Below are 26,537 nucleotides of genomic sequence, written 5' to 3'. Positions count from 1 at the left end.
TAAATGGAACCACTTAAAACACATGCCTCTACACAATGCAGCATGACTGCTTTTGCTAACATTTTTAGAACAGTTACCACAAGTGTATTTGGGAGTTGTATTATTCATTTTAATCTATTTTAAATAGTAAATATGAAATAAATTAATAATCTGAAATGTTTGATTTATTTTCTGAGGTGAAAAATATTATTTTGAAAATTACTTAAATTTTAAATGTATTTCAAGTTAGCAAAAAGATATGCTGGCCAGGTAATTTAAACCACTAACCCCAGACTCACTAAGCCAGTATTATATCCACTGAGCTATAAGAAGCTTGTTAATGTGGTCTATAACCTCCTACCAATTCCAGGCAAGTACTAGAGGCCAAACAGATTCAAACAGGTAACTTGGAATGAATGGTTGTTACTACAAATTATATTGATAATTAATTTTAAATAATAGATATGTAATTTTGAAGTGTAGTGCACTGATTATATACTATTGTTTATCAGAGCTTTAGGTTAAGAGACGAATTCTTGTTTCCACAAATGCGCTTTCTATGTTCCTTTGGTAGTTCAACCAAATATACATCACACCACAGTAGAAGTATCAATGAACTCCTCGTAAAGACAGAACCAGGCAGCTCAACCGATCATAGACCACTTCACTTAAAGAAGCAACTGGGCTGTACTATGTGCTCTCATGTGTAATGGAGATGAAAGGGTTGCTCGTACGCATGCACTAAGGTTTGAGCTAGGTGGATCAGTCTGTAGCACAAATAAGATATTGGCACAAAAACCAGTGGCGTAGCGTAAGGGGGGGGTCCACAGGGGGTCCGGAACCCCCCCCGAAATGTTAAGACATATTAAAAATTAAAGCATGGAGCAGGAGGAAAGAAGGACAGTTATCATTACTCTGTGTGTGTGTGTGCGCTAAAACATTTAAATTGATTGATTTCACTGAATGAAGTGACCGTTGTTAAAAATATAATTGTCCTTTATCATAATAAAGTATCAAACGATACTTTTGGCTCGGACCTTCCGGATAGTGTAGTGTAATCACGGTATTTCTAGTAGAGCGCGGTCACGTGACGTCGCAAAGTCACCTGAACCCGTAACACGACGAACAGTTTAAATTAGCGACCACTTCGTTCAAAAGTTCGTCGTGGGGACGTTAAAACTGTGACTGCTTAGAATTAAGTTACTACGTGTTGATTTTAGGTGTCATTAAACTGTAAACGTGTATATAATTATTGAAAAAAATTACTTTCGGACGGAAAATACACTTGAAAAACTCTACTGATTAGAACTTCAACTAATTTGAACTTCAATGATTGAGGTAAACGTGGGGGGGTTTTCGATTGAGTTAGGACGACGATTTTTGTTATTCGTTAAACTGTACACCGTACTATATAATTATCGAGAAAAAAAATCACTTCCGGTCGGTAAATACCGAAGAAAAGCTCTCTACAGATTCAAGTTTTGACAATTTTGGATTTCATTGGTTGAGTGGTTGAGGTAAAAGTGGTACTTAGGATTATGTTAGGACGGTGATTTTAGGTATTAATTCAACGCCCGACTAATACATATATAATTATCGAGAAAAAAAACAATTAAATCACTTTAAATTAGCGACTTTTTTCCTATGGAGTCCCACAGGGATCTATACTTGGACAGTCTTGTCTCCTTGTGTACATCAGCAGGTCGGAACTCATCTCGCTCCTGAGAGGGGCAAAATGGTCCAGTATGTTGACGATACAAAACGCTCTGCATTAAAGATCCAACAAAACATGAATTAGAAATCATTTCCTTTTTAGAACTGAATTCATTGTATTCAGTTTTTTTCTAAATTAAATCTGAGGACCAACAACTTCAAATCAAATGCACTAAATTTCTGTTTGCGGCAAAGAGAGATGATTGAGGATCGCGATGCTGTGATGGCGGACGATGTCTTCATATGAGGAAAGCTGATTCCACCAAGTCCTCGGAAGATGTACCTTAATCGAAGTCTGAATTGAAAATTCAATCACATTGAAAGTAGCCTGCTGAAAGGTTTCTTCAGGCATTTATGCTCTACGGAACCTTTCCAAATTTTGCTCCCGGGATGTACTTCTAAAAAATGGCCTACTTCGGCCTTGTACACCCCCATCTAATGTACGAGTTGAGGCTATGGGGCAGCTGTCTAAATACAAATTTGAGCGAGTATTTAGGAAAGTCATAAGGGGGGGGGGGGGGAAAGCTGGGGGGTCCGCATCATTTCAAAATTGAAATCCCGAAATTTCATGCAGAGATGCCTTTAGGGAGCTTGGATTTCTAACTTTGCCTGGGATCTACATCCTCGATGTCGCCCTGTACTTGCCGATTTAAGTGGCGAGTTCGGTCCGGGGACGCGAGGCTGGTCGTCTATCAACTATGGGACAAGAGGCAGGGACAACCTTTCGGTTACTTCCGCACAGAACAGCCGCATTCAAAACATTTGCCATCCGAGGTTGGTTGTTAAGCTGATCAACAAGCTCCCTGAGGAAATCAAAAATTTGACATGAAACCAACATAATTTTTATATGCTCGATTGAGACACTTTTTGGCGTCGAGGGTGTTTTTTCAGTGGAAGAGTTTATGATGAGCCGCATGGGCATGAAATTTAATGTAATTCGGTCATCCTCTATTTTCTGGTGGTAAAATTTAGAAGATTTTAAAAACGTATGGCTGTAAGTATGTATCAGTCTTAGGAATGAGTGTGGACTGTGTATGAACGGGTATGAATGGGGCGGCAATTTAAAATAGATATACATATTTCTAAAATAATTTAATTTGACGATTGTACGCAATTTTATTATTGTTGACACAGTAAAAAGTATTATTATTATTACTAAGCCGGGTCGGGAACTATACCGAGAAAAGCTCTACTGATTAAGATTTTGACGATTTTGGATTTCACTGGTTGAGTCGTTGAGATAAAAGTGGTACTTAGAATTATGATTAGAACATTGATTTTAGGTATCAATTGAAACGCCGACTAATATATCTTTATAATTATGAAAGGAAAAATTGAAAAAATCGCTTCCGGGCAGATTAATACACCGGAAAAACTCTACTGAATTAAGAAGTTCCGACTACTTTGGATTTCACTGACTGATGAGGTATTTTTTATTTTTCCTTAGTATATTCCGATCGGAAGTGATTATTTTTGTTTTTTTCTCGATAATTTATTAATATTTTATAGTCAGCGTTGAATTAATCTCTAAAATTCAATGTCCTAACATAATTAAATTATAAGTACTGCTTTTACCTCAACCACTTCAAACAGTTGAAATCCAAAATCGTCAAAAACGAATCAGTATGAGGAGCTTTTTCTTCGGTATTTACCGACGGCAGTGTTTTTTGCTCGATAATTATATAGCGTAGTCGAGTACAGTTTAATGATAACTAAAAAATATCGGTCGTCGCCTTAACTCAATAAAAAATACCACGTTTACCTCAATAACCCCAAAGTCCGAAGTAGTTGAAGTTCTAATCATTAGAGTTTTTCAGGTGTATTTCATTTCCGAGCCGAAAGTGATTTTTCCGATAATTATATACTCGTCTACAGTGTAATGATACAAAATATCGTCATTATAAACTCAATTCATAAATACCCCAATCAGTGAAATCCAAAGTGGCCCCAGAATTTCTAATCAGTAGAGTTTTTCCGGTGTGCAATTTTCCGACCGTTGCGTTAGTTTCATCTGTACCCGAGCAACGCTCGGAAAATCGCCCTTCTTTTCTAAAGGGTTTTCGGACGTCAGTGGCCTCCAATGTCCCCGAAGGGGTATTTCATTTTCTCAACAGAATATAGTTGAGTCAATTATATGCTTGAGTGAAGCTTGTTGTGTTCTTTTTCTTTTTTTCTTATCACTTTGGTGCCTTCTACCCGGCCAGAATTGAACTTCGTAAAGTTTCTGTAGCTATACAGAAAATTTGTGGTACTAGAGTTGCTGTGAGAGTTTAATTTGCCTTTAAACTTATTTCCACTTTCTATAAGGCGTAGTTACTAAAGCTCCAATGTTTTTGGTATTTACTTTTTACCAGTGAATCATTGGCAAAATTATACACACAAAACGTCCCCGGATCCCCCGGTTTCGGAACCCCCCCGAACGAAATTCTGGCTACGCTACTGCACAAAACAAATGCCATAAATATTACCTAGCTGTAACTACTCATTCAATTTCAGTATCGGATTCCGTGTTTGATGTTGACAGTAACTAAAAGCTGTTTCTCCAATTTTCACATATGGTTTTTTTTGTGCCTAAACTCTTAGTTTAGTTAGTTGTAGTAGCATCAGCGGGATGCACATCAGTATTTTCCTAACATCACTTGCTATGATGGGTGTCCTCTCTATTTATATTCTGCGCTTGCTCTTAAGAAGAGCAAAAGAATATTACAGTTTGTATAAGTAATCAGAATTTAAATTATTTATTACTTCTTCAAGCAGCATTATACTGTATTAAAGTACGATAAAAATCTTTATAAATATCAAATTATATTTGGGTCAAACCTGCAACTTCACAGCAGTACATTCATTCTATACTGCTTCATACTAATATACTGTATACTTAGGCTAAATATTTTATCCTTATACACAAACCTATTATTTTTCTGTATTTTAACTATTAATCATTACCACATTATATATATTGAAACTTTATAACGATTTTGTTTACAACACTACAATGAATGGTTATATAGTGACGATACCTCCAAATGTGTAGAGATCATCTCCATGTAGAAGTGCACAACAGCCAGAAACTTTGGGTGGAATATCACCTTTCGTAAGAACTCTGCACCTACAGAAGAGAATCAGAATAAGAAAATCAACTTATATTTCAACATAAAAAAAAATTGTGAATTGATTGTGAATTTTTAGTCATTTACAGGATTTGTATAATTATAAACCATGTTTGTAATGAAAAAAATAAATTTGTCAATAATTTTTTTCAAGAATTATACCATTTCCTGAACATGGAAAATAAATATTGCATCATATTTTACAACCAACCTCTAACATCGGTTATTGGTTATATATACAGAAGTTAATAGATGATGGATCTAATAATAAAATGTGTCTTGAGTTGCTATCACTGAAAAAAATATCCTCAACTAGAATTAAATTAAAGAAAAGACAATGGTAAAAAGCCAGTATACATATCACCATCTGAATCAAGACCAGCAGAGAATATACTCCAGTTCTACTGTTTACATAAAGAGGGAAAAATTAATTCATAAGAAGATATTTTTAATCAACAAACATTAACACGTTCACGACGACGTGCGTCACCGGTGACACACGCTGCTTCGTTCAGAATGCCGGCGTGTGTCACCGGTGACGCACTCTATAGGTTACACCTGGGCGGAGTGTGGCATGGGTGACGCACTATCGCTATACGTTGTTATGATGAATTGTTAACTTACGCCAGAGTTTAAGGCCATGTTTTATGTTCAACGCCTATCATAATAATGTTTGTTTTAATAAATACGGTTAAAATAAAAGTTAGCATGGTGTTTTCTCTTATATAAAGTGATTGTGGTTGGGAGGTAAAAATGTACGCAAAGTCTCAGTAGTATTAATAAAAATGTGTATATAAAAATAACCAATCACACTGTTGACAAAACTATGAAGAAAACAACTACAACATTTTATGTTTTGCATTGTAACATTCAAGGCACATGGCAGGTTCATTTGGGCACCCACTGCAATACGTTACAACCCGCTTAGAGTTTTTTCGTGCTTCTTTTGCTCCCCTTTCACTGCTCATTTTCACGTAGCACGGCAGGCATCGTTTTCGTGAAGTATCTCATAGTATCGTGAAGTAATCTCAGTAGTATTAATAAAAATGTGTATATAAAAATAACCAATCACACTGTTGACAAAACTATGAAGAAAACAACTACAACATTTTATGTTTGATATATAAAATTACATATGTTTTGCATTGTAACATTCAAGGCACATGGCAGGTTCATTTGGGCACCCACTGCAATACGTTACAACCCGCTTAGAGTTTTTTCGTGCTTCTTTTGCTCCCCTTTCACTGCTCATTTTCACGTAGCATGGCAGGCATCGTTTTCGTGATGATCGTACTGGTCCTGGTCTCTGCAATAATGTGTGGTTCTGCGATGGTCTCCTCCGAACAGGTTGCTGAGGTGCTGCGGCTGGTGCTATAAGTGACTTTACGAGTGATTCTCTGAAATGTAACATTTCTATTTTTTTCTGCCGATGTTCGTTGAATATTACATAAGCGTTGACCACACATGTACACAACAAAAGTTCGATTGCTACCTTCTTGTACCATTTTGTACTTTTTCTTAGAGACGTGTAGTATGCAGACATTTGGTCAGAATAATCGACACCTTTTTTTGCAGCATTATAAGCAAGTACAGCTGATGGTTTCCGTACTTTCTCACCTCTTCTGTTGCGCCTTCCTGTTGGTATAAGGTTATCGACATCTTTTGGACGAGTGCTCACCATCAGAACTCTTCGTTTGTCTTTCCAACTAATTACTTTAACCCCAAACTCATTCTCTTTTGCATACACATTCCCTTTCCTCATTTTTTCAGCACACAACTCTTTGGGATTACCTCGTCGATATTGTCTCAGTGTTCCACATACATAGGTTTTCTTGCTTAGTAATTGTTCAGCAAGAGGAACACTGTTGTAGAAATTATCGCAAAATAAGGTACGGCCACTATTCAGCAAATCTTCCATCAAATGTATTACAACTTTTTGTGCATGACCAACGTTAGCCGTATCATCACTTTTTCCTGCATATACTTTGACTTTTTGTGTGTAGCCAGATGTTGTGCATATTTTATAAAGTTTTATTCCATATTTATGGGATTTTTGAGGGTTATACTGGCGGAAGATCAGTCTTCCCCTCCAAGGCACCATCGACTCGTCAATGACGACTTCTTCCCCAGGAACATATATGTTCTTGAACAAAGTGTTCAGTAAATTGGTTAGCTCCTTTATTTTAGAAAGCCTAGGTTCAACTGTATCAACAACATCATTGTTGTGAAAATGAAGGCACTTTAAAATACTCTCGAACCTGTCCCTGTTCATTGTATTTTTGATCAGGTCTTTTTTGTAAATATCTTTACATGACCAGTATAATCTCATGTGGGGTAAAGGACACATACCCATTATCATAACAATACCTAAGAACTGCCTTATTTGGTCTCTGTCAACTGGAAGCCAGTGACGCATCATAGACCTTCGGCTTACATCGTTATTGGTCAAAAACTGATCTGCAAACTTGTTTGTTTCCGTCACAATAAGGTCCAGTACATCGTTATTTAGAAACTGTTCAAAAACCAACATAGGATCAGAAACATCAACATTGAGCTGTAAGCCAGATATTCCAGTAAATGGAAACTGCCTAACAGTTTCTGTGCATTCTCCCCAAACTCTTACAATCTCAGTTTGTCGTTGAGGCCTATGAGGTTCAACATTATTGGGGTGATGATCATTTTGTGGATTATTTTCAGCATGTAAATTATTCACAATCTGGGGGAGCTGAGGATTAGCTACAATGTCAATGTTTACAAGCTGTTGATTACTTACAGGTAGCGGGTTATCTTCCACATCACTCATATCATCTACAGATTCTGCCCTGCTGTCGTCAGAGCAGATAGACGAAGGTACATATTCGCTTCCTGAGTACTCAAAATCAGTTAGTTCATCTATATCAAAATCGTCCAAAGCGTTCTCAATGTCACTGTCATCCATCTCCCAAGCTAAGATTCAAATTGCACAATAACAACTAATATAAACAATATAAAACATCACAACAGTAGCACTGAGCTAATTGTGATAAACAGAACACAAGCTGTCGTGAAGACGTAAGAGCACTGAGCAGTCGCAAGTGAGTGACTAGGTTAGCTTGATGATTGCACGGGAAGAGAACAACAAGGAAAACGCGGGAAAGTAGTGATGTGGCTCGCCACCCGCCAGCAGATCGTAGCATAGAGTAGGTTAGGTTCAGTAAAACAGTGAGTCACCGGTGACACACGACGCACATTGAAGCGAAGGGCAATGTATAGGCGTCGTGTGCCACGGGTGACACACTGGTTTTAAGTTATTCATATACATTTTATCATTGTTTTTCAACCTAAAATGCATTATTTATGTATTATAGAATGGTTTTATAGAAAACAACGTTTACGCCTATTTTGAAGATTTTGTGTTATATATGACTGCTCAATATGTAATAACACGTAAAATTGCCGTCGTCGTGAACGTGTTAAAGTTATAAACATATAACTTTACAATGTACTTAAAAAAACAGATGTGAATTTCTCTAATATTAATTCTAAGACATGAAATATTTTCTTATTCTATTGAACATGTAGATATGTGCCCAAAGGCCTAAAACAAGTTCTGGGATCAGTTTACTTCTTTCGAATTCCATGTTCTGTCTTGAACTAAACATACCAAAAATTTTTAAGCATTCCGGCTCTGTTAAAACTAATCATACCGGACAATTTTATGAAATTTATCTGATGGGTAGAACCACCTCTATGGCCAAATTTATTTTTATGTTTTCTCCTTTAACTTTAAACTGATTTTAATTTTGAAGGCAATTTATAAACTAGATTTTTATAGAATTTCATACATATAGGGTGGCACAAAAAGGACGCATGGATTTGAGCAGCATAGTATAGTGGAGGGGAACTGTCAGTGACACACCACAGTACACTAGAGCATCCAATTTTAGTAGTAAGGAGCAGTGTACCATGCAACATCACGTGTTTGCTGTTAAACAGTGTTTCAAACTGAATGAATCTGTCATCACTGCTCAATGAAGATTTCACTGTTCAATTAAAAATTACACCTAAATACTTTATACTTAATCTTGATATTTACTTTCTCTAAAGCCTGACAATCACGTACATAAAGATTACATGTTCTAGAATGAAATTTCAAAAGAATTGTTATGACAAATAAAAAAAAATTCAAATTTATATATTTTATTTATTTTGCATCTTATTACTCACACACTTTTCTCTTAGCATGAGCAGGTCCATGTTAATTCGCTGACCAATAATTCTCTGATATTTATGGGTGTAAAAAATCGAAATGTCATTGGCAAAAGCAATAATTGTACCATTGAAAGTCAAATTAAATAAATCATTTATAAATATTTAAAATAAAACTGCGGATGAAACCAATCATTCAGGAATGCCAGCCTTTACTAAAACTATAGAACTATAAAGTGTTTCCAATTTTTACTTGCTGTCTTCTTCCCACAAGAAAAGATAACCAATTTAATGCAGTGTCTCTTATACCTATAGCTTCCAGTTTTCCTACAAGAATTTAAAAATTAACCACATCAAAAGCCTTTTTAAAATCAATAAACAATCCTGTGAATTTAAGCTTGGAATTTTTACTGTTATATATTATATCTGAGACTTCTGAAGTGCATCTTCAGTTGACTTCCCTTTGATAAAACCAAATTGACATAAACCGAAACAATTTAGCCTTGGCAAATAATTATGGAGACTTTTAACCATTGTTTTTTTTCAAATACCTTAGAGAATACTGATAGCAAGCTGTTTAGTCTTATATTATATAATTTAATTGAATTGCTGTCTTTAAAACAGGCAGTACTGAGCTTAATTTTAAGCTTTCTGGAATTACATCTTTACTAAAATTACTATTTATTAAAAAAAACTAGAACTGATACTATCTCATCAATTATGCATTTTAAAATTAATGTACAATAACTTTGTCAAAGCCAGTTGATTTCTTACTCTTTAAAAAAATTTAATATGCTCTTAATTTCCTGTTTGTCTGTAGGAGTAATAAAGAAGGACTGCTGATAAGTGCGTAAAGATGGAAGGGTATTGGAATGTATGTCAGGACGGTCAGACTGGAGTCCTATAAGATAATCACAATGACTGAAGAAATTCACGTTTTGCAATACAATTTGCTCCGCTATTTTCTTTGAATTTCCGGCACTTTAGATCCCCTGTTTAGATACAGCGCATTTACAATCCTCAAATATTTTTGAATAATACTTGTTTGTTGTTTCAATAATCACATTTTTTAATTCATTATTAAATTTAGAAAAGTAAATTTTCTGTTATTATAGTGTTCTTTTAGAAATTCGAAATAGATTTTTACATCTCTCAAATATATGCAAAATATTTTCTATCAGCACTATGATGTCTGGTTTTAGTTATAGTATTAGATCATTTAGTATTTCTAGTTTGTTAGACACACGGTCAGTATTTTGGTGAAAGATATTCAGGGAATAATTAGTTTTTGTACGACCAGGTCTCATTTGTTTTTGAAGTTCGTGTGTAGTGGTTATAGTAGTGTAGTGCATTCTTGACTGTTTTCTAGTATTTCATGGATGTGCAGATGGTTTTGAATTGACTCTGTCTTGTCTTCAGAGTTTATAAATGTCTGAGATTTCCGTTTAAAGTTTGTTTTGAGTCTTCTATGTATTCCTGACTTCTTCTTATTTTGACAATTCACTCAAAATTCATTTAAAAGCTGATTTTAGACCAGACATAAGCATAACTTTTAGCTTACATTTAGCTTTTAATTTAGAGAAAAATACCTAATTATTCGGTGATAAGTGTTCATTTATGTATATCCGTTGTTGTGGAAAGGATTGATTGTCGTCCCTTGCTGTCATACCTCCTTTCTTCTCCCTGTACTTCCTGAGGATGCTGTTACGTGTTGTTTTTCACACAAATTTCACCACAAGTGATGGGGTACTGTTCCTCTGGAAAGACGGTACCCTGTGAACAGCTGAAACATTACCCTCACTGATGTCCACTCCAACGGCAGCCCCAATGTCTTTAACCAGGCTGATGACATCTTCATGAGGAGTAACGGGAAGACCACTGATCTCGATGTTATCCTTTCTTGAGTTGCTCCATTCTTCTCATCCTCTCCTCCAAAGAAGTAATGTCACTAGTCTCTCCTCCAAACAAGTAATGTCACTAGTAAGAGTTGCATTCTTAGCATGAAGCTCTTCATTTTCCCTTCTTATTGTTCTCATCCAGTTTCTTAGAAATGAATTTTACAAAGCTGGGAAATTAAGTAAACTCACCTCTGAATGTTTTCAGCTCCATAAAGACTTTAGTCTTCAGCTCCTCAAAAACTCACATAATGAATTATTTCTAAATGGCTGGGCTAGTGAGAGAGCTAACACTGCTGTGGGATGACGAGACATCACGACACTCTTTACACCTCCAGTTGCAGTAAAAACAAATCTTCTTTCCTTCCACGTCATCCTTAACACATTTAGTATGAAATGATTTTCCACACATTCCAACAAATTTCAACAAAGTCTCCCTCAGAACACTGAAGACCACAAACACCATAATTAGACGAAATTATAATACAAATGTAAGCATAATAAAGCATTGTAAATAGCATAAAACTGATAAAAATAATCCAAACTAAACACTTGGCAATGTGAATTATATGATTTGGCGTACAAGGGCGTGTTATCACTGGGATATGTCAGCTGGTCTTATCTACTTGGCGGCTAGAGCCAGACTGATTAGGTGACCAAACAACATCCATTAGCATTTCTAGATGCCTTGAATGCTGTAGTTAACCAAAAAGATATCATTATCCTGAATTGCACAAAATACTGGCACATCCTCCAAACTAAGACAAAAGATCCCTCACTGGACTCCATCTCCAGTTTCTAGAATCATGTATGCTGCGAGGCCATTTGCACTTCAAGAGTGAACATTTCATCAGAATCACATGTAGTGTGCACATTAAGACTAGTATAACAATTTCTTTTTATGTAATATTATTAAAAACCAATGATTTTTAAATTTTCAATACGAGTATAGTCCACCGCATGCATGACATTAGGTAAATGAAAGCATGTATGTCATCAAACCTTTAGGTCATTTATTTATTTAGTACAACTGTACTAGAAAATTTTATCCAATAATAGGTCAATCAATTACGTGATCCATGACATCATAAATGATTTTGACTCAACATTCAATGGTCATTCATTAAATAACTCTGTGATGACACTCGGAAACCAGCTTCTCCTATAAACCATAAAAATACCTCCATTTATCTCCTCATAATTTTTTCACTGGTAATGGACTTATTATAAACATTGAAAAAACTAAATTTATTTTATTTGGAACAAAACAAGATAGAAATGTTTCTGAAGTTCCAATTAGTATTGGTAATAAAATTGATAACAGTGCATAGATGAGTTTATTTATTTGTGTTGTGTTGTAATTTTAATCTTAACTACATGTTCAACTTTTAACAAATTTGACAGCCTTATTTGACAACAATGGAACAGCGCTCTCAAATCTAGTCATCTAGTTACAAAAAGTAGGATTGACGAAGGAGAATATGTAACCTTATTTATTTGTAGTATGTTAAGGCCCCTGTATCATGGAATGATGTGGCAAGTTCCAGTGAGTAAATTTTTGTTTTCATATGGTCCGGTTGACATCAGGTGCCAAGTCTAGTTAGGATCTATATTTGATCAATTGGGTGTTTTTAATAGAACCAAAAATTCCATCTACTATTGGTACAAATTCAAAAGTTGCAGCTATGTAACCAGCTATTTTTATTTCATTACTAGCTGTTACCCTTGGCTACACATGGAATTTTTTAAATCAGTCCTTAGCCTACTTGGATACAGCACTTATGATGTGATATGATGGTGTCCTATATTTTTCTAATATGAGTTAATATACATCATATAAGTATTATTTTAGTGTTCATGGTCAAGATGATCAGAGGTTAGGGGACTGACTCTTATATTCGGTTTTGTGCAAATAGGAGCATTTCTAGTTCAAATAAATTATATCACCGATTCCATAGTTGACTTTGCCTTATTGTTCCGATGGAGAAAATACATAAATATACTTAGAACTGATAAGTCTACTGCAGACAAAAAACAACTTCTCCCGATATAAGGGGGAATCCTTACTAAGTTCATGCAAAATTAAAAAAATAATCGTATAAAGTAGGTTTTCTGTTATAGAAAGAAGTCTTGCTGTTTTTCGGATCTACAGTTCTGGGAAAGAATGGCTCACTGAGGGATGTTAGTGTCCATTCCTCTGTTTTTCTTTAAGTGACTATAAAATTGCTACATCACAATGTCAAGGAGGTTTTGTAAAAGTTTTCCAGAGAAAAAAAAATGATTTCCAATGTATTAGATGTTTTTTGTTTGTCATTAGCGCAATCTGCAATAAAAATTATTGGGTAACTTTTTCTCTGTTATCTGCATTCAACTACAAACTGATCAAGCACAGTGTAGGTACTTAATCTATATATATAAAAATGAAACTGTTCGTGTGTAACAGCATCACTCACAAACGGCTGGACGGATTCGCCTAATTTTTTTTTTAATTTGTTCGTCTTGATCTGTAGAAGGTTATAGGATACTTTTTATCCCTTTCCCGATTCAGGATTCCGCCCCACTGGTTACAGAAATACCCGTAAGAAATGCATTGCAGCAAACATATGTTATTAAGTGAAAGAGTCTTTTCAAATTTTTAATCAGCTGTTCTTTGTAAACATATATAATGCGACAAAAAATATATTTATATATAAATTTCTTTACACTTATAGTTTTAAAGCATAGAGTAAGCTTAAGAGAAACGACAAATTTTGTTTAAACTGTTTCTGCAATCATAATATATAAAAATGAATGTTTGTGTGTTTGTCCTTTATAGACTCAGAAACTATTGGACCGATCACTATGAAAATTTGTATTTTTCTATGTAGAAGGTTTATACGCAATGCCCATTGATGTAACTAACCACCAGGCTGTACTGCAAGATATAAAAGTTATCAAAGCGCCTGCACATTATAAACTGCAATTACAACACAGTAGTTACGTATATTAAAATATCCAAACACTATTTGAAGGCAAAGAAATATACGGGCAAAGCTTAAGAGACGCGTGCGAAGCCGCGGGAAACAGCTAGTATCTTATAAAATTATAATGTTAACAAATGTGTCTGCCTTTTGATGAGCTTAGGCTAAAAATCAAAGGTTTAAAAGTGTCAACAGCTGTTTTGACAAACATAGGCTGAAACATCAAAGAAGGTTTAAAAGTGTCAACAGCTGTTTAATATCAGTTAAATTTGTATTGTGAAGCATAAATATTATCATTATTTTTTTAATTCTTAAGTGTTCCAGAAAGTTTTCTGATGTTTCTCTTCCTATAAACCTTCCTTGGACTTCAACAAAATTTCAAACAAAAAATTAGCCAAATTGGTCGTTGTTTTCTCAAGGTTAGCAACTTATTCTGTGATTCATTTTTATTTGTAACAATTAAAAACCTAAAGTACTACAGTAACTTGACAGAGATAAACTTCAGACTTTTGCTAAGGAAATCAATACGTGAATTAAAATACATACAGTATCCACAATAAACTTAATGTACGTTTGCTTACCAGACTTCAGTCAGGCAGTTGTACACCCAGATCTCATCAGTGGGGTGGTATGTACTGTAAGCTATCTCCACATCTGCATCAAGCATTTGTTCCTAAACAACAATTTCACAGAGTTCAGTCAAAAGTAACACTAAAATCAGATTTTAGTCAAGCAGTTATACATATAGATCTAATCAGATCTCTTTAAACCCTTGTATATCCCACCCTGTGCTATCGAAAACCTCTAATATCCATACTAATTTTCACGACCAATTTTCAAGAAAACAACTACTTGACTGGATACAGTAGTGCTTAAAAATGCTTTTAAGTTATGCAGCAGAGAGTGTGATAGAGACCACTTGTGACCTTCACATTCCAACCACTCACTACACATTGCCTGTCTCAGTCCAGCTAAGATCAGTGTAAGAGATGGAACAATGCCGTTTGACCGTTTCAAGAGTATAGTAGTAGTTTGAGTATACTTGAGAGCGTGGTGTTAGTTCTTTTCGCCTACAATAGATATTCAATGGATTTATTGACAGTGTTTATTGTTTATAAAATGGTTGAAAAATGTAAAAGACGACAGTGAGTAACAATTGAGTAGTAACAATCAATCAACATATCTTTATTCAATTAATAACATTTTGTACGATGAACAGTATCACACTATAGTACAAATCCTTAAAACTAATATGAATAATGTGATATAGAGTTACTCAACGCTGGTCAGCCCTTGAAATTATTTAATTGTGTAAATAGCATGCTCAGTCAGAAAGCCATCAATATTATATTTAATAAAATTTGGAATTTTATTATAAAACTTTAAACCTCCTAAGAAGTTGCACCTTTTCCGTTCATTCGCCACCAGTACATTTTTTGCTCTATTTTATTTTGTATTTGTTTTTTCATAAAAAGAAATAGTAGTTGAATGGGCTGACAGTACATCAGTGCAAACGTGCACCTTATCCTGATGGCGATGAATGAAAACAATCCCTGAGATAGTACCAACCAGTAAAATATATTATATAAATATACATAATTACCTATATTTGAATGTATCTATGCTATATTATAATATGGCTTGTGAAAATTATAACTGTCCCAAAAAAAAACCTAAAACAAGTTAAAACCTGGTACAAAAATGTATCTTATAAATATTCCAACTAAGTTCATTGGTGTTAACTTGTTAAAATTCACAACTCTGTTATATATATAAACCTAGATAAAAAGAAGAAAAAAATATTCTGACTTATAATATTTACTAAACATTTTGTAATTAATTATTTTTGTTGTATATCAATTTCTTCAAGCTATTGAAAACATGTAAATCCCATAAGAATTTTTTACTAACAATACGAATGCTGAATCTTATAAATATCTTTTAGACTAAGTTCGTTAGCTAGTTAGCAGTTTCTTTTCCTTACGCTCACTCCATGTTGTATTTGACCACACAAAGCAGTGTTTTAGTTTTGTTCAGCCATTTTCCCTTTCTGGTAGAGGGCGAGGGAAATGGTGATGTGACAAGTGTAGCGGCTGCTGGGCTCCGTCCATCTAACACGGGACAACTGCACCCTTCTCTCAGTGCAACATGTGTATCCAATATTTGTCTAATGATGTTTATTAAGAAGTCCATGATATGAAGCTTTGCATTTGGGGATTTTTATTGCATGTACTTTGCATGTACTCTAATAAGATACTTTTGTCTAGATAATTACTCTTTTGTAATATGTGTATTTTGTGGTATGAGTACACAGTATTCATAAAACAATGTCAATCTTCACTCCAGTGCAATAACTGAAAATGGCTATAAAGGAGTTTGCGAGAGAAAATTATAGGACAATTGGCAGCAAAGCTTAACTATTCATGTTACATTCGTTATTCTATTGTTATTACCGAATAATTTAATATATTATTCAGCTTTGACATTATATACAAATTGTACACAACGAGAATTAAAATACATTAACAACGAGAATAATACAATTCATTTTTAATTAAGTATATTTAAGAATAACATTAAAAAATAACAAAATAAAATTTGGTCTAGACATATATCAGAGAAACTTTACAATATTTATAGTTTGCCCGGGTAGCAGTGAGTAACCGCTTTTATGAAATGGAGGAAAGGTTTTCAGGTGCACTTTCGTGTGGTACAAAAAATCACAATGATGTCTGATAGACATTCTGCCAGTATTCCACTCTTTAAACTTCTCTTGATGGTTCACCAAGAACTTTCAATTGTTTAATATTTTTACCGGTCAATGGACCAATTACGTTATTGGAATTTAACTGTAAATGTACAAACCCATTATCAATTAAACTAAAGTAAGGCTTCCACAAATTGTAATGAGTTGAAATCATATCTTTGTTACATAAATTGTAAAATTGAATTATTTATTTGAAAAAAACCATCTAAACATTTGATAAAAACAGCCGAACAACAAGGCTGCTTATTTATTATAAAAGACTACCCAAGTGGTATGCCTTCAGGCTCTTGTTGAGTCCTTCATGCCGACATCGTTTCCTATTGGGAGGCAATGACATGTCATTTTGCAGTACGTCAAATAAAGTCTGTGTTTTGTAATAATGTAGTTTATTAGGTCCCCGGTAGGAAAAACTATTCCAAAAATAGAGTATATATCAGTATTTTAGGTCTAAATAGAAAAATAAAGAATTCTTTACATAAAGGTATTAACTGCTACATGCACAAGTTTTACTTTCTGTGTCTTTCCTCACTTTTTTCTTCAATGTTATTATTCTCAACACTTTTTAAGAATTGTTCACAAATTATTGGATAATTGTGAGTTTTCTTTTGTGAAATAATAGAAAACTTTTTAAGTAGTTTCAGCAAAAATAATCAAAAATCATGCCAAGTAAAAACATTTACCAATTTATTACTGTATTTTTTTTCATTAATATTCATCATCACAACACTTAATACTATTTGGAAAATTATTTTAAATTGTCAGTTTAGTCCTACAAAGGACCTTTGCGCCTCCCTTACTTATATTATTGTATGTCCTCAGAATCTGAGGCTTTTACAGAAGCTGATCAGATTTGGGGGCTCCTGTTCTCTGATATCCTTGGAGCTGAGGAGATATACTCCCAGTAATATTTTCCGAATTATTGAAATGGCAGGACAATTTAACCAAATATGTTCCGCTGATTCCTCCTCTCCTCCCCAGAGTCTACATTCATCAATCTGGCTGAGGCCCACCCTCATAAGGTGTTTTCTTAAGGGGCCATGTCCTGTCAACATCCCTAATATCAGTCATATCCTCCCTACTCTGATCTAGGAGAGTTGCCCACCCTTCAGCATAGGGAGAGATAAACATTTTAGATTGTCTTAATCCTGAGGCTCTACTCCAACTAGTGATTCATATCCTCTTTTTCCAATCTTTTACAAGAGCTTTACTGTTGGAAAAAGCTATCCCACAACCTGGCTCAGGCCCCACCATTATGGACTCCGTTCCTTTTTGGCTAGGATGTCTGCTTTTTCATTTCCATGAATGCCCTCATGGCCCAGCACCCAACTGAGTGTTACTCTGTTATTCGTAACCAGCTCAACTAGAGCATTCTTACATTCCCAGACTGCTTTCGAGTCAAACGAACAAGTATCTAATGCCTTTGGTGCAGCCTGGCTATCAGATAGTATCAAGTATTTTACTCCTTTTGTCCTCATTTGTATGAGTTTTCTGGCGCGTGATTCTACTGCCATGACTTTCGCTTGGTAGACTGTCTCATGTTTTCCCAGGGGCACTGCTGTGTTAACTCCTGGACTGTATATTCCATATCCCACCCTAGAGTCAAGGCGTGAACCATCTGTGTAAAACTTCAGGACTCCTTTTGTAGGGTAGGCTTCCTTTTTAATCCATTTCTCCCTTCTATCAATTGAGACAGTATATGGTTTTTCAAAGGAGTATTTCTTAACCATTGCTTCTGACACATTGGTTAGCATTTCAGCCTCAGAAAATGCCTTCTTCCATTATCTTCATGTGACCTTCTAACGTAGTATTTATAACCTTTGTTCCTAGAAGCTTCATTGCGCTTAGAGTGGCTGTTGTCATCAACTCCTGCCCCAGAGGAGTGATTGTGACAGATTTGTCTCCGTTTTTTGCCTTCACTTGTCTGCCTTTAAGGAGGGCTACTGTCCATTTGACTGCATCTGAGGGAACTCCAAATTGTTCCATAGCAGCCTCCGTTGATTGATATGCAACTTGGTTGAAAGCTCATTCAATGTCCATGAAGATGCTGACTAGAGCTTCCTTTTCATTGAAGGTGTTCCCCACCGCTTCCACTAAGCTGTGGAGAGCGGTGGTAGTTGATTTACCTTCTACATAAGCGTGTTGTGTAAGACTAAGTGGATGTACTGGTAAGGTTTCATCCCTAATGTGTCTATTTACTACTTTTTCCATAGTTTTCACCATGAACGAGGTTAGACTTTGTATGGGTCTGTATGAGTTGGGTTGAGTCAGATCCCTGTCTTCTTTCCGCACGAACACCTCCAGTGTCGTCCTCCAATTTTTTGCAATATATCCTAAGGCGTAACTCCTTCTAAACAGAATGATTAGAGTATTTAAGATGTCTAACCCATCTTGAAAAGGGCTGGAAAAACTCCATCCGCCCTAGGAGATTTAATGACAAAGGATCTTATTGCCCATTTAATTCAACAATCTTTTAGACCGCTGTCGTGCTTTTGCAACTTCAGACTGGAAGTCTGGACTTTTTGGAACTTCTTTTTGAAGCCTAGCAGCCTCTGGTAGGCTGTTTATATGTTTGCAAACTTTCCTCCAGGTTCTTCTTTAATGTTTTTCTTATTTCTCTTGTATATTCATTTTGACTATGTAGATAAGAGATCCAGTCATTTGTCTTTTTTGGCCATTTTAATAATTTCCCAGTTTTAATTCGAAGTGTCTCTAGCCTCCCAGTCCACCAAGGCATATCTTTCTTCTGCCTGTTTTGTCTGAGAGGACAGTTTTTCTCGTAGGCCTTTGTTATAGCTTGTTCAACTAATTGAGCAGACCTTTCTAAATCAAGTTCATTTTTCTGGTAGGGTTCTATTTCCTCCAACTCTTTGGCTAGGGACACTCGGTATCCCCTTCAGTTGGCATACTTAGGAACCCTGTGGGTCACGTTTATCTCTCCTATCTCGTCTATATCGAACCTAATGGGGCAGTGGTCTGAAAGTGATGCCTCCTGTGAAACGTGCCACCTTACAATGTTTATATTTTTGAGTCCTGTGGATAAGGTTATATCTGGGACTTCTTGTCTTGTTCTGGTAATAAAGGTGGGACTGGACCCTCTATTTTCTATAACTAAATCATTACAGAACATAAACTCTACGAGTACATTACTTTATTCAAATTCAAATGACTTTATTTGTATTATATATACAAAAGGGTGAATTTAGGGCCATAAGGCCCTGTCTTACAATTAACCCTTATGTGTTTGTTATTTGACTTACTGTAAACATTATATGTCATTCTGCATCACGAAAGGAAGCAATGTCGACGAGAAGTAAGCAACTTCATGCCCATCTACGTTTTGTTGTTACGCAATATAAGTAGTTTAGATTAGGTTTGTATAAGTGTGTTACTAGTAGTACCAAAGTTAAAGGTAACCTTTACCATGTCTGGAAGCTTGAGACACAAATAACACAAGTACATTGCACTTGTGGCCATTATTCCAATACTATACCATAGAAATGATGTTACTTTGTTTTAATTAATCTGGAACTACATATTTTACATTATTCAATACATTACAACGAGCTGGCAATGACTAATTGTAAATATCCATAATTATAATATTTTTACATTCAATTGTTTAGATATTTATAATTGATAATCTAGGTACCATGATTCGGTTGTAGTGTAATAAGCAGCCACCATGACAATTGAATCATAAAATTATCAACTATAAATATCAATACTACAGAATACAACATTTGACCTATAGAAATTCTTAATCATTGCTGTTTTTATTTTATTTACGTACTGAGTAGGCTAATAACATCGGCAACAACAATGGCGATGTACATGCAGATATTTGCCCAAAAATTAATTTTTAAACATTAAGCAATGTTTTAAATGGTTGCAAGACAAAGAGCTGGCAACATTAGAAATAAACTCTAACATAGATATTTCCAAGTAATAATTACTGGTGGTGATCCATTCAAGCATTATTTGTTTACCCTGAGAAGTAATATTGTAAGTACTATGTTGCTCAAGCCATGTAAACAAATTTCAGTTATCTTATATAATTTGAAACAAATATATTTCTTTTTCACAAAAAAGTATAGCTTCATTATAATATAATTTTAACCCTCCAACTGCCCATAGTACTTTCCTTAAATGCCAATCCATTTTTTCCAGTTATGCAAGCCATCTTTCTAAAATCTGTAAAAAATAGTTGTTTTTTACAAACCTACCTGTATTTGGTATCATTTTATTTACAATTAACTAAAGAACAGTATAATAATAAATATTGTGTGAAAACCTAGGTTGTTATTTTTTATGGTTAGCCTATTAAAAACCCAAATTTGGATATGTTTCTAAGAAAATGAATAATTACCAGATAAAAACATCTATTCTAATAATGTTATTAGGTTTTGTAAAATTTTATAATAACCTAAAGGTCATAAATTTAGACCTTTCTTTGGGGGGGGGGGGGGTTATATATATATATTTAGTCAGTTTCACAGAAAATTGACAAAATGTTAACAGATCATACAAAACATATTGTATAACTTAGAGCATTATTTTGTTATCATAATAATAATATTTAGGGTATATGAGTCATGTTGATACTTTATTGTTTACATATCATAACAAATGAGATTAAGAGGCCGGTAGCGGATCAGCACATCAGCGGATATCTGTTGATTGCCGTTTAAGGAACGAAAATAAACAATGGATATCCATTGAATGGCAGTCAGAGGGTGGAAAACCTAAAACTTAATTCACTTTGACATATAATTCAAAATTAACCCAAGGTTAAATTGTGTTTGAAAATAAATTCAAAGTGAAACCATGCGTTTGGTTATTGACTAATGGCGACAAGAACATTAATGATGTATGTGTGTTCTTGGGTAGACTTTAATTAGCAGTCTACACTCTTTATTCGGTTTTTTTGTATCAAATGGTTTGATTGTTTTTATCCGAATGAATAATTCAACGTTACAAATTTTAAAAAAGCATATGATTCCTACTTCTTAGTTACAATCATTTGTCATATAAACAGCAAGAATGAACTATTTTGTTAAAAATTTGAAAATAACAATGAATATGATGAAATGATGTGATAAATTTCTTGACATATAGGTGGGTTTGGCTACTGCCTTCACAAAAGCAGTTGCTCACTGCTATCCCTGCAATCTATAAATATTGTAATGAATTTATATGTAGGCCATAATTAGATTTATTTTGTAGTATTATTGTTAAATTAATGTTATTAAAACTGTAATGTATTATTCTTGTTAATGTATTATAATTCCTGTTTCATACAATTAATATATATAGAATTTTGATAGTATATCGAATAGTTTGATAATAACAACAGAATGAGTGTAGGCCGCTTAATAGTCTCCTTGTGTTCTTTGTCTCGGAAGGAGTCAGACATGTTTATCTTTGAAATTAGTTCAAGGTAATTAAATGTTATTTTATTGTTTGTAACATGTTTTAAATATTGATAGCATATATAGTTATGATATTTATCGTTAATATATTAATTTGTAAGATTAAAAACCACCAGAACTGTATTGTTTCTTTTAATATCTATAAGTTAATGTTATTTGATCCAACATCATGTTTTCAGTAGTATTAGATGGTCATCAATATTGATAATGCACAATCATTCAATAATCATGATTCAATTGCGTTGGTGGCCACTTAATAAACTGCAATCCCTGATTCAATTGTGGTGGTGGCCGCTTACTGCATTCTTATCAGATCACTCAGGCATTTGTGATCAGACGCTCAAAACTTTTCACCCGTTATTGATAGTTGCTAGACTACTTCAAGGAATAATTTTTATTCAATGCAACATTAGCCAGCACAGAGGTCAGGGGAATTATTGACAGCCCTTACACTACTAGTTCCTTTCATGAGGCTTTTATTTTTATTACATAGACACTTTGTATACTTTTGATTTCACATCCACCTTGTAAGGATTTACCATTTAAAAAATTAAAAAATATTCTGCAGTGGGTCAAGTAGTGAGTCTTAGTTGAACAGAAAATAAACAAAATGTGGACACATCATACAAAACAGATTGTATAACTTATTATTATACAAGTCTGTATTATATTTATAATTATTTGCCTTATCACTTACCATATAGCCACCCCACACAAGCATACAGTTTTTGTAAGGGACAGCAACATGGCCACTTCTGCGATGAATTCGGTCATTCAATGTTATTCCACTCATAACTGAACGGAGACTAAGCTTTATACCTTAAAAAGTATAAAAACTAATAATTCAATACAGGCCCAGGAGAATTATCCGACAATTGTAGAAATACGGGAATAATACTTGATTCATTCTGTATTTACAACAAAACAACATTACCATATAACATTCTGATACCTCAGCCTCTACCAGTAATCGGTTCGGGCTCTGACAGTGACAACTGGCAGTAGTAACTAGCAAGTGTTAGTGATTCAAGCAGACGATGTCAAAGAACAACAAAGATGTGTGAACAACAGCGACCTATACAAACAAGGAAGAAAAAGTGTTTTATTATAACTATATTTTTCGTTCCATCTGTTCTTAAAATCTAGAGCAATAAGCAAATGTGATGTGTTTTAAAGCAATGGTTAGTCATAACCCAATGTATAAAACCAACATAAAAAGTTAATTAAAATTAAAACACATTACATAGACTCCATTGAAAGCGATAACATAAATTTAGGGAGTCCGCTCTGTCCAGTGTATAATATGAATGAATACTATTTTCCAACCAATTTACAGCGGAATGGTTGTTATTAGTTTTTAGTTTTAACATATATTTCTCACTCATACTGGGAATTTCGCCCTTTATGAAAGGAATTTCAGTGTCTCTACGAATCACTTCATTTGTATAATGTACTAATGAGCTTGTAAAATCTTACAAGGGATTTGGATTAAAAGCCCTTGATGATATCGTTTGAATTTGAAGCAGTTCCACGTAATTGGATGAAATCGTTCACAGAGGTTTTATGCTAATTTTAATGAACCGCCCTGTGGAACACTTTATCCGTTTCATTTAAATTTGAAATTGAATTATGAAGTTTGTACTGAAAATCTATGTTTGTAAGTAATATTTGATAATATTACGTGTGTGATAAATAAGCGATTTGATTACAATAGCCTCTTATGCCACACTTTGTCAAAAGTCTGACTGAGATTAAGGAATCAGCAGAACAAACTATTCGCCATTTTGTATTGTCTTATTACATTCACCACTCAGTGCACTTGTTCGATTTTTGAACATTGTCTGAAGCCAACAAACTGATGATCCAGGATAATTTTTTTTCAAATATTGATTGCAAACCAAAAATATTAAGGTGCATTAAAAAAAGCTTTGACCCTGGAACTGGCCATCATTTTTCTTAAAATGGCAGGCACTTTTTGGTGATTTTGTAAGGGTTTTGTATTTTAATCACTGCTCATCTATTTTTTAAGATACAAACATTTTAAAAACATCAATATATTTTATAAATAAATGTAGTTTCCCCCAAAAATATTAAACATTGAATCATTTCAGTGTATTTTTATTTTTTTACTGATTAACATAAAAATCTTAGTAAAGAATAAATTTTTCTCAAATGTATAGCACCCTCTCAGGTAATATGAAATTTTTTAGAATAATTCTAAAATATACAAAAGTTTGCTTATATATCTGAATTAAAAATTACAAAAAAATATTTAGGTAAAAGAAGTTTATTGGTACTTTTGAATAATATATCTATAAAAACTACAAAATCTGAAAAAAGTTTGTATAGCACTATTATGTATACCATTGTGACATTTTGGAATCTATTGGATGAACAAATATTTTTTTCTAAGAGATAAATATATGTAGAAGAGAAAAGTATGATATTTATAGAATTTTACATTGTATAAGATATTTTTATATGGCAACAAACTTTTTTTAAAGTTTTACAAAAGTCAAAATTGTGAAATAAATTCCTAACATTTTTAGCTAACAATTTTCTTTTCATCTAGAAATTATTTATAATGATAGTACATTTATTGAAGTTTACAAAAATGTACAACAATGTATTTTTATCTCTATTATTGTTTTGTTAAAAAATTAAAACAAGCGATGGTCATGGAAATAAAACGCTAATACCTTCAGAAAAAGTAAAAAAAATGTACTGTCTAAAATACATGAACATGCTTTTATAATAAATACATTAATGTTCAAATTAACACTCATTATGAAATAACTATAAATTGTCTACAAAATAATAAAACACTGAACCTACGTGAACATAGGCTTACTTTCAGTTTCACAAAAATCCAACCTATTCACTAAAACTTAACCTAACCTCTACATTTTTCACTTCATTAATTAAAAAAAAAAACACTAAACAAACTTTTATTTATACACACTAAATAACGAAAAATCTAAAATATCCCAATAAATAGCAAGCAATAAACTAATACCGGCGATGGCGTAATAACAACACAGAAATCAACATGGCAACCAAGCGATGCGTTGTTCTTATCTACTGGCTGAGTCGGCGATTGTGCAACAGAACAAAAATAAAATACTAGTTCATAGTCTTCGTTGTCTATTATACTGTTGCTTAGAGCAATTTATTCGTCTTCTTTGTTTTGATATGATTTTCACTATTTCCAGACAACGATAAAGTAACAAAAATAATAAAACTTAATGAAGCTATTTTCGACGCATTAGGCATTTTGGGATTTTACAAAACACGAGTTTTTCAAACGCTTATTTTATAAACATTTATTTTCCTACTGGTAATTGAAAAGATGTTTCTGAAAGCCAAGAATACAATGTTTTCAATGACAACACTTACGATCGTGTAGAACGTAAACTCACGATAGGGAATTTTGACAAACATACCTACGGTAATTTTAGCGTGTTCGGAAATGACGCAAACAAACGGCAATCGGAAATGTGAACATCCAAGTTTAGAATTTTATAATGAAAGATTTAACGTAATTATAGAACGTTTTATGAGATAATATGAAACCTTGGATCTTTATCTTTAGATTTACGTATGTTTTACTTCAAACAAAGTAAAAATAGACTTGCTGTGAGAGATCATATTACGACATAGTTAATGCGTCAAAATAGCTTAGTGCCATTTTGAAACTGTAGTTAATGCGTCGATAATCGCTTAAAGCCAGTTGCAGGGTTGAAAGTATTGGTGGAATACTGGTAGGTCTGTACGATGCAACTAGACGTTAGTTATAAACATAATAGTTATTATTGTTATACAATAGCGCTATGAAAATTTTTTTTACATATATTGTAACGGATGCGCTGATAAATCCATAGCTAGTGATAATATATTAATTCATTATATTATCGCTTTTAAAATCAAATATGCAACAACTACTGCTAGATCTATGGCAAAGAGCACTCATTCAGCTCGGAATGCTATTAAATTAATTCTTGTAAGAAAAATGCAAGAAGCGGTTACGGCTCACTCTCTTTTTTTATTCATAAACTGAATATTTGGAAGAGTATTTTTCTGGCGTATTATACGGAAAAAACTTCTTATGCTGTTTACTTATATGTATACTTATATATATATATATATATATATATATATATATATATATATATATATATATATATATAAGTAAACAAATATATATATATATATATATATATATATATATATATTTATCTGCAACTTCTGAACTCTTTGGTGGCAAACGTTCCATCGTTTTTAATCTCATTTAAGCCTCAGCGTCAGCTATGAGGCACCGGCTTCGAAGTGCACTGGTTTTTTTTGTATTAAAGTACAAAGTACATTATTAGACCTCCCCGGGATTTGAACCCGTGATCTGTCGGTTGAGAACCGAGACTATAACCATTAGTCTACGGAGGAGGACTATGTTGAAAGGTGATAGATCCTAATTGTAACAGCAAATCAAAATATCAGTG

General features: G+C 33.8%; 1 protein-coding gene across 3 annotated transcripts in view; it reads right to left on the bottom strand.

Annotated features, from left to right (window-relative positions):
- Nucleotides 1–23,066, bottom strand: part of LOC124357304 (kelch domain-containing protein 1-like) — a 97,366-nt gene extending 74,300 nt beyond the window's left edge. The window contains exons 1-3 of one of the 3 annotated variants that reach the window (XM_046808966.1): nucleotides 22,739–23,066; nucleotides 14,427–14,518; nucleotides 4,713–4,801 (exon numbers count right to left, since the gene is read on the bottom strand). In XM_046808966.1, the coding sequence (XP_046664922.1) occupies nucleotides 4,713–4,801; nucleotides 14,427–14,518; nucleotides 22,739–22,834 (277 nt within the window). In that variant the 5' untranslated portion in view covers nucleotides 22,835–23,066. Of the gene's footprint in view, nucleotides 1–4,712; nucleotides 4,802–10,579; nucleotides 11,508–14,426; nucleotides 14,519–22,738 lie in introns of those variants that run through there. The other 2 variants (XM_046808967.1, XM_046808968.1) reach the window with 2 other exon arrangements.
- Nucleotides 23,067–26,537: the final 3,471 nt, after the last annotated feature.

Source organism: Homalodisca vitripennis, chromosome 3, assembly GCF_021130785.1.
Source record: "Homalodisca vitripennis isolate AUS2020 chromosome 3, UT_GWSS_2.1, whole genome shotgun sequence".
NCBI classification, from domain to species: domain Eukaryota; kingdom Metazoa; phylum Arthropoda; class Insecta; order Hemiptera; family Cicadellidae; genus Homalodisca; species Homalodisca vitripennis.
This window is presented reverse-complemented; position numbering and strand designations above follow the sequence as displayed.